Raw genomic sequence first — 10,538 nt, 5'->3', positions numbered from 1 at the left:
TTGCCCATCCCACACACAGACACAGACACACACTCTATATAAAAACTTTATTGCTGACTGATATAAATCTCTTGCTACTGGCCCAGAGAATTATAAGCTTACTGAATAAATTTTTACTCACACATTCACTTCTTTGGTGTCAGACTTGACCTCCTGTATCCCCACCAGCACCACCACACTGTGCAAGTGGTGACTATGCCCTGCCTTTTGCACACATCTTTGTGACTTAGGGATGCCTGTATGTCTGATGCACTGAGTGGATAGCTAATGCTTGCTTACTCAGAAGACTGTTTTAATGTAAATGCATTGCAGAAGTAATGTTTCTATTTACTGCTACTAGTCAATTGTGAATAACTGGTTATGTAACTGTCGGCCCTCACTGTTTTTCTGTTTGCATTTTTTTGTATTACATTCATAGAAGATAATTACTGCTTATTTCTCTACTGGTGCAAATGATGATCACACTGACCTGCTCAATATTTGTTTATGTAAATTGGTCAGATGAAATGTTTGATACGTGGCTGTATATTACATAAATCAGTCATAGGCCAATACTGACCTTACTATACACCCGAGACATGCTTCATGGGCGGACATATAAATGATTGCATATGACAGTGATCAATTACATAACTTTTTTCCTCTACAAGTTCCTCACTTACCGCATTCATACTGTTGCTACAAGATGCATCTTTAAGGGTGGTCTCTGTCTAATGCGAACAACACACAACTATTACATGGTTAAGTAAAGGTTGTGGACTTCAGCAAGTATCATTTTCATTTCATCTTAGTATGTGTTTAAAATCTTCAGTTAGTAAGTGGTGCACTATCCTTTGCCACATAGTCAGAACCATTGCATTTTGTGCACGCCTATGTCTGCCAGCACCATCTGCAACTGTTGGTGTTCCCTCAAACGTCTCATTTGTATCTGACGCAGCTGCTGGCTCTGCCTGTGGTCCTGAAAACTGTGACACTGCCACATGTTGGCCTTGTTGAAACTGTTTCCTGAGAATTAAATTGTACAACATGGCACAAACTGTTCAGTATTTGGGCAAAGGTGGCTGGGTCATAATGCATGGTATCTCCTGATGTGTCTAGACACTGGGACCTTGATTTAAGCAGGCCACACATGTTCAATGATATTTCTAGATTAAGCATGGTCATCATTGTATCCTTGCTCAGTGGGATTACATGAGTTTTTCATGGGTGTCATGAGCCAAGGTTCTAGTGAACAACCTGCATCCCCGACTAGACACCCTTGTGGAAAGTCAACACTAGGAAACCTTATCCACAGCTTACAGGTGTAATATATATGCAAGTCACAAAAACTGCCTGGGTAACCTGCACACCCATATTGTTAGAGATCACTTGGCCATTACAGACAATCTGACAGTTTACATAAATAATATCATTGCTTGTTAATGCACCTCCTTTCCTATTCACCTGATGTTTTTTTATTTTTCTGTGTCTGCAAATCTATGGCTCCCAAAACTTCAGGTAAACATGCTACTACATAAAAATCTTGCATATTTCTTGGTCTCTCTTCTGGGCTGCATGGGAAACAGATATAATCCCTTGCATATTGCTCAGACACAGCTCCACGTGGTCCTGTTGAGTCTTCCTGGCTACAGAGAACTGAAAAAAAGCGACTGCTTTCCTGATTAAGTATCCTGCTGTTTTTTTTTAGATTTGTTTTACCTTGTACTGCTTACCTAGAGCAAGCTTTAACTGTTTTCATAGTTATTTACTGCATTTTTTATTATCTGCACTTAAAAGTACATTTTAGTCGAAATTAGTCTAATTCAAGTCGAAAAGTGTTTGTTTGCTGTTTAATTTAATTGTTTGGCTGCCCACTAAAGTGTGCTAGCCTGTACTACTGACTTATTGCCTTTTCTGCATTTAGCGCGGAGTTGCCACTAGAGCACCATCGGGCAGCGCCGGTTAAACAAGGTTAAACTATTTCTGGCTCCGTAAAGTCTGCTCTTCATTTTTCCCTTAGAACTGCTCTACTTGTAATCTAAACAGTCTATTCTCTATCTGTAAAGCTCAGCACTTGTTCCTAAAGCATTTTTTAGTCAGGTAAAGCACTTCTATATTATACAAAGTACTTCACTAGCTTAAAACCCCCTTGAGTACCCACTTCCCTATAGGTCCTTTCTGACTCAGTTACACAGCAAACTTTTTCATTTCTTCTAGCATGTCAAAGGGTCAGTTGCTAGCATCCTCTCCTGCTCAGCTGGTGAATCTGGGAATATTGAGGCAATGTTACAATTACCTCATGTACACAGACAACCCTCTCCTCCTCCCACAAAACACAAATACATGCGAGAGATGCAACTATATAGCCAAACTGGAGGCTGAGCTCTCTCAACTCAGGACTGGCAAAACCAGACAGGAGGAGAAGGTAACCACACACACCATAAACCCAGTCTCACATAGAACTATCACAACTACAAATCAAACACATAAACACACAAAGACATACTCGGAGGCACTGATCAAAAATCTACCAAAACAGCAGAGGCCTCCAAAGCAGACACCCAAACAACTGCCACCTCATGACATAACACAAGCAACACATAGATCACAAAGTCAGTGTGCAAATCAATCACAGCCCTTAAGGCCAAACACAATGCCAGACACACTTGTCATAGGTGACTCCATAGTCAGACACACTGACGTCCCACTCACCAGACTGAACAAGGAGAGGGTCACAGTAAGCTGCCTGTCGGGCGCTAGAATCCGCCACATAACACAAGCACTCAGGTCACTCCACAGCAAGTACAAGTATGACTCAGTCATTATCCATGCTGATGTGAATGACCTGAGACGTACCTCCCTGGACTACATGAAAAGAGACATAAAGGAGCTCTCAGATTATGTAGCCCAGGCTGGTATGACCCTGACCCTGAGCAGTATCCTACCTTCACCAAGAATGATGCCACAATACAGAGACAAAATGATCAGTTTTAATAATTGGCTTAATTTCTGGTGTCATTCTAAGGGGCTCCAATGTCTGTCTGCCTGGAATGACATGCTTGACAAGCCACGCTGCTTCGCAAGGGACGGCTTGCACCTGTCACCCCTGGGTTTCCGGATATTGGCAAAGGCTCTTGCCACCCCATAGTGCCTTTTTAGACAAGGCACATATCCTAAACCCACCGCCCTAGAAAAGAATAATGGAAAAAACTAAGGGTAATGCTGCTCAATGCCAGAAGTCTAAATCTCAAGATGCACGCCCTCGAAGCCCTCCTCAGTATGGAGAACATCGATGTCTGTGCTGTGACTGAAACCTGGTTCAAGTCTCCTGAGAGCACCCCGGCACTATCAGGTTTTACCTCATATCATGCATTCTGGCCCCAAAACCCGGACCGTACCACAAAGGAGGGTGTATCCATATTCATCAAGGATACCCACACCTCCAGGCTGGTGGCAACTCACGAAGCATCAGAGACCATTCAGGTGCAATTAACCATAGGCAAAACTGCTCTACAGTTTGTAGCATGTTACAGGCCACCCTCTCAAACTCAGGAACCCCACACAGCCTTCCTGAAGACACTGGAGAGTATAAATGTCTCTCCAAACACCATCATATTGGGTGACTTCAACTACCCAAACATAGACTGGGAACATTACTCAAGCCCCAATACTCTAGCCCAAAGGTTCCTGGAGTTCATAAACTCAAATGCTATGGAACAACTTGTCACCATTCCCACAAGAGGTGAAAATATACTAGACCTGATCATCACAAACATGGGGACAAAATGCTCCACACCAGAAGTATATCCCTCATTGGTGAGATCAGACCATAAACTAATCTCACTGGAGATCCACATCCCGCCCCCACCCCCAACAAAAAAGACCACAGTGAAGAACTTCTCAAAAGCCAACTTCACACTTCTTAAGACTGGTGTGGTATCCTTCAAGGCCCCTGAGCCATTGGAAACCACAACCCACGCTGCTGAATCCCTTACAAATGCTTTCTGAGCACCTCCAGGATTGCATGGATCAAGCAATCCAAAATAAAATCAAGACCCTTTCCACCAAAGGCAAGCGCCCGATCTGGTGGACCCCAGCCATAAACAAACTTTACAACAAGAGGAGAAAGCTACTACAAGATAGAGCAAAATCCCTAAAAGGGAAGACATCTCTGATCAATACTAGTAAAAACTACGATCACTCATAAAATCATCCAAGGCCAACTTTGAGAGAAAAATCGCCAAGGACTCAAAAGACAATCATAAGGCCTTCTTTAGCTATGTTAGAAATCTGGGTGGAAACTCCCAGATATGCTCAGAATTAGTCCAAAATGATACAAAATTCACTGAACCCACAGACATTGCAAACATACTGGCAGACAGGTTCAGTGGAAATTTCCCTCCTCCCTCCCCAAAAGGAGAAATATCTATCCCAGCAGAGTGTAGCCTCCCAATCATCTCAAATGCCCAGGTGAGAGCTGCTCTCTCTAAAGCTAAAAACACAGCATCAATGGGACCGGATGGTGTCCCCAGCTGTGTGCTACACAAACTCAATGAGGAACTAAACCCACACATAAGGCTGCTGTTTAATCTTAGCCTTACCACAGGATACGTACCCAAAGAGTGGCGTACGGCAATTGTGGTCCCACTCCACAAAGGCGGTGCTTCTACGGACCCTGGTAATTACTGCCCCATAAGCTTAACAAGCCTGGTCTGCAAAGCTATGGAGAGGATCATAATGGAACTCATAAATAAAGACATAGGGGACCTACAGACATTGGATCCTACCCAATTCGGCTTTGTCAAGGGTAGATTATGCATCTTGAACTTGGTCGACTTTTTTGAAACAGTCACCAAGGCCATTGATGAGGGTAAGGCAGTTCACACAGCCTACCTTGACCTTGCAAAAGCTTTCGACACAATACCCCACTTGGGTATCACAGAAAAGCTCACCAGCTTAAATGTAAACCCATATGTCACAAGATGGGTTGCAAACTGGCTCAAGGACAGAACCCACAGGGTTAGAGTTGCTGGTGCCATGTCAGACTCCAAGCCGGTCACAAGCAGTGTCCCACAGGGCTCAGTCCTGGGCCCCCTCTTTTTCGGCATCTACTTTTCAGAAGTGCAGGCAAACATAGGAGGATTGTGGCTGACAAAGTTTGCAGATGACTGCAAACTGGGCCATAGTTGAAAATCCATCAGACACAGATATCCTTCAGAGAGGTCTCATAGAAGCGGATAACTGGTGCCAGAGCCATGGCCTTAAGCTAAACGCCAAAAATGTATAGTCATACCCTTTGGTAAAAACAAGGTAACCCCAAGTTACCACATAGGTGGCAATCCATTAAGCACAGAAGAGGTTATCAGGGACCTGGGGACCCAAGTTGACAGTAACCTTTCTTTTGACACTCACATTGCCAAAGTGGTTAGGAGGACCTTCTACATTGCCCACCTGATTATGAAGGGATTCACATCCAGATCAAGGGAGGTCATTGTTCCCCTGTACTCTTCACTTATCAGACCAATGATTGAGTACAATGCCCCATTCGGAATGTATCTTACCCGACACCTGCAGCAATTGGAAAGACCCCAAAAGTTCCTCACCAAAAGGATAAAGGGGCTCAAAAATATGCCATATGCTGCCCGACTGAAGAAACTCCAGCTCTATTCAGTCGCATACCGTCTGCTCAGAGGTGGCCTGTGCCTGACATACAAGGCCATGTCCAACCCGGAATTAATGGACATGCTCCACCTCAAAAAATCCAAATCCACCAGAGCAAGAGACTTAAACCTCAACACGGATATAAATAGGATGTGCTGGAGGGACAGATTCATCACCCAGAGACTCCCTATGCTGTGGAACAGAATCCCGGTCCATGTGAGACAGAGCACCTCGCTGGCTCTGTTCAAGAGGAATCTTGACCAGTTGATGGGAGATCGTAGGTTTACCCCAGGGATTATCTCTGTATCACTGCTGGACAGAGGCACGGCAAACTAATGGGTATAGTATTCTTCAACCTAAGGGGTGGTGAAAGCCACACAACTCTGGCTAGGCTTATAAATGCCCCAGGGCAGATAGCCTAGTATGAACCTATGAATGTTGTAGCATGGCACTTAGAAATGGAGACAAGAATCTACAAGTTGAGTCTTGTGACATCCCTAGTGTGTCCCCTGTGGGTCTCTGTAAAGTACCTGTAGTTATTATACGTAATGCTACACATAACTTTGTTTCCACTGGGATGGGTTTTCCACAATTTCTCCGAGTCCTCGGGTGAGGGTGGCAGAGGTTACGTTTTTCCTCTAGTGGTTCCCTGTCCACCCTGTATTACTCTACAATTTCTGTATCAAGCAGACCATGATAAGTCAAATGGGATCTAAAACACCTTTCTACTTCCTGGCAGAGATCTGGCAGCAGCAGCACCTTGAATTAAAGCCTGTTGCACATACAGGTTAATGATGGTAGCAGCAACCCTTGCATTTTTCCTAAGTCTAATCATACCTGTACTCCAAACAGTTTTGGATTTCAGGGCAAAAGGAAGCACTGTGTGTACAGTCTCACTTTATACGTTCATGAACAGCTCAGCCATGTTGGATTGCATAACTGATATGTAATTCAGCTGCTTGTGCCTTCATTACCATATTCTGCTGCTTATCCTTGTTTTAAGGGTCTACAGTAAGTGCAGAACTGTTGAATGAATACCAAACAGTGCACTATTGTGTGCATAAATCTGGCTCCATTTCTTTTCTTGTTAAATATTTATATTTATTATGATCTGTATTTTTCAGTTTTACTACTTGTGACTTAACCTTAGCAGCTGTGTGCAAAGCCTCAGCCAAACAAAACATTCAAACAAGGACCAGTAATACTATGACCTTTTTAACGGTTTGAATTTTTTAATTTTCCCACCATTTTTTCAGTTTTATTTGTATGTCTAAGATAATTTACAGAGTTACTATGAACTGATACTGTGCCAAAGATCACCAATATGGTACTTATGAGCCATGCCCTTTCATATTAAACATTTGTATCTTTAGTTTTACTACACTTTTTGAGATTATCAAAGCTGTACACTTAAACAGAAGAAACAAAACAGCAGCAAGGGACTGTAACTGAAAGCTTAAAGCAGTCACCCTCAATCAGCATAACAGGTTTATCACAGTCATGAATGGTCTGCTCTGACTGCAATAATGGAAACAAACTTGATATACGGATATCTACAGAACTGTTATGGAGCTAAAACATCAAACAGTTTTACTGCTGTATCTCTGCAGCAGATATGTACAGATGCTCTGGTTGTTGTTTGTCTTTCGGCTTTTCCCGGTTAGGGGTTGTCACAGTGGAACTCCGGTCTGCTAATGATTGGCAGTAGATTTTAACGAACACCGAGGTGCCAGCTCAACGTCCAACCTTCAACGAAGGCACGCCCATTTACACACGTCTTTTGAACGCCCATCCAATCGCGAGGAGGAAATGCAGACTCCACGCAGAAGGCACTCTCCACACTCCAGCCAAGAATTGAACGGGAGGACCTCTTGCTATGAGGCAACAACACTACCGCTGCACCATCGCGGCTGCTTAAATCTCACTTTAGACACTGAAACAATGTATTACACTTATGTGTGTGAAAGCCAACATAAAAATCACCTAAATGTTCAGAATGTCATTGAGAAAATGCAACTGTTTAATGAATTTTAAATATCTAAACTTTTAAAAACTACAAATTCATAAATACAGAAAATTAAATACTAGTGGATCCCAGAAATGTACTACATTAAAAACAGCCCATAAGACATTTACATACACAGGCAGATTATTAAAAAAACCTAAAATGCCTGCACAATCCTCCTGACGTACAAAAACAGTGAAGTATGAAATACAGACTTTCTGTGAAGTAATCAACACTTAATATCAAAAACAAAAATCTGCAATGTCAAAATTCCCAGTTCTAAAATGTAATTGCTCTAAATTCCTGAAGTGTTCCCACATACCCTTCCAGCTTCCTGCTGCACACAACATAGGACTACAAACAGTAGGATATTAAATATATAAAGCAGCATTATGGATAACACAGGCTTAGTACTAACAACTCCAACCCCTTATTGAGTATAAGGTATAGTTTTAATATGGCTAAAAGCAACTGAAGTGAAAAAGACTGTAAAATTTGCATAAACTTGAGTGTATGTCATTTTACAACTTGTGTACATACACACACACACACACATATATATATATATATATATATACATATATATATATATATATATATATATATATATATATATATATATATATATATATATATATATGTGTGTGTGTGTGTATATACACACACACACAAACATGTGCACACCAATTCAGTTATATATACATGTGCATGAGCAATGCAGGCGATCTGTCCCCAGCCATCCCTTTATTTTATATTACTAGTTCCTACACTGCTGGACAGTAAAATTTAAGTGTAAGTCAATGAATCACAGTCTATGACTTAGTGCGCAGTGCAGTGGACAGTATGAGAGTTAACTCACTTGCTGGTAAGCCTCCAAGGAGAAAAATCAAATGAATATCCTTTACCACCTTCTTTACATATTGGTTATTCAGGAATTTTGCCAGCCTTGAATTTAAATGTTTTTGTATTGGTCATTATGCTTTTGATTACACCCAGATTAACCTACTTTAACACAAAATAAAATGCCCGTGTGAAGTAAATGAAATCTTACAGCTACAAATGGAACAGGATAGGTAGGCATACACATCAGCAAGGCTACTAAAGAAAATGTGGAAAAGGTTAGTTACTGCTGAGCAATACTTGTTACTTGTTCTCATAGCTTGTACAAGCAGGATGTGCTCGATTTAACACAAAGACAAATACATGCATAAAGACACTCCCATTGTAATTTTGACTACTGCATGGTCCAAAAGAAACACTGAAGTACTATTTTAATTGAGAGAGTTGAAACTTAGAAGTCAGTATAGCCGGAAGATCAAGAAACAGCTGAAGAGCATTACACATTCTCAGCTAGCTAATGTACAGATTGAAAAACAGATTCACTTACCTCTGCAACATTACCCTGAGCCTCTCGCACTTCATTGATTCCCACAAACTGTTCATATTTCTCCCACCAGTAGTTGACCACAGCAGATGCCTTACTGAGGGATTTTCTTCCCCAGCTCCTTCCCAGATCTGTTAATTTCTGCAACTGGTTTAGTTCAGTTTCCACTGATACTTTAGGCTGTTGTGTAGGCTTTAAGCAGTATACTCTCTGTGTTATGGCATTTACTTTGGGTTGTGGCAAAAACAAAATCTTCCGGCAATGTATTTCATACCGTAGGGGAAAGACGGTTCCATGATACCTCATTGAAAATAGGTCGAGAAACTAGAAGAGAAAAGAATGCATTGATGTCATTGATGATATACAACCGTTTTTTAATACTTAAAAGTACAAGGGCATTTCTAGGACCTTAGGTAAGCAGGTGTACCACTGGGTTAAGTTTTATGAATAAACTACATTTATAACTCTTCCAAGTGCTGTTAAAAGCCCCTGTAATTTTGAAATAAATTATCTTTCTAATGAAAAAACATAGAAAAAACGAAATGACAGTCATGTCACAGACACAAGCATACCCACATAAATTGAATCTCATCTTATGTATGGCATGTTGAAGTGCTGCAATTGGTCAAGAAAGTGGTACAGGAACAGAACTCATTACCTCCTAATAACACTTGCCTTAAAGGAAGAGATTAAATTACTGTGACAATAATAACTCTCAACAAATACGTACAAGGAAAGTAAACAAAGGAAGACAAACCAGACATGCAATGAAATAAAATTACATACACAGACAATAAGTAAGCCAGTGGTGAGGGGTAAAGTTCATTGAGGAGGACACATGTTTAAAGCAAGGGATTACTTGAAAAAAAAAATCACCAAACTTTTTGTCTAATGGGAGAGTATGATGTTGCAGGTGAACAGCCAAACAGCATAAACACATTTTCAAATGTCTTTATTAAAGCACAGTTTAAAACAATGGCATACGAATATGTACATTAATAGAAAACAAACCACAGTGACATTTTCATTATTTTCATACAGTATACATATGCTTTAACAATCATCATTCACTTCAACATTACACAGACTGCTCAACTCCTGCCTTCCCTTTATCCTCACTCCTCCTCACCCTGAGCATTATTATGCACCACAAATTCCATTTATTCTATGTAATTTGCTCCTTCCCTTTCTAAAGATCCCCCCTCCAGTCCTTTTATCTGCTTTGCAATATTCAGCTCTTCAGTTACTGCTGATTTAGATTTTTCTTCCATTTTCTAGTAATGTCTAGGCAATTCAGATTTTATGTCCCACCTCACAAATATAATTTCTTTAGTTACAACCATGTGTTCTCACAACATTTCTAACAAAGCACTCTGAAGGGAATTTTTAAGTCTGCCAACTCAATGTTTGTTTGTTTGTGTCTTTCGGCTTTTCCCGGTTAGGGGTCGCCACAGCGGAACTCCGGTCCGCTAATGATTGGCAGTAGATTTCTATGTGCTGGCTTGCCAG

General features: G+C 41.1%; 1 protein-coding gene across 3 annotated transcripts in view; it reads right to left on the bottom strand.

Annotated features, from left to right (window-relative positions):
- CCDC51 (coiled-coil domain containing 51) overlaps positions 1-10,538 on the bottom strand; it is a 225,447-nt gene that overhangs the window by 172,227 nt on the left and 42,682 nt on the right. For all 3 annotated transcript variants that reach the window (XM_044078022.1, XM_044078023.1, XM_044078024.1), the window contains exon 2: positions 9,033-9,353. In XM_044078022.1, the coding sequence (XP_043933957.1) occupies positions 9,033-9,335 (303 nt within the window). In that variant the 5' untranslated portion in view covers positions 9,336-9,353. The remainder of the gene's footprint in view (positions 1-9,032; positions 9,354-10,538) is intronic.

This window comes from Protopterus annectens, chromosome 7.part0, assembly GCF_019279795.1.
Source record: "Protopterus annectens isolate FY-2018-M chromosome 7.part0, PAN1.0, whole genome shotgun sequence".
Lineage (NCBI taxonomy): Eukaryota > Metazoa > Chordata > Ceratodontiformes > Protopteridae > Protopterus > Protopterus annectens.
Note: the sequence above shows the minus strand (reverse complement) of the source record. Positions and strands in the feature narration are given on the sequence as shown.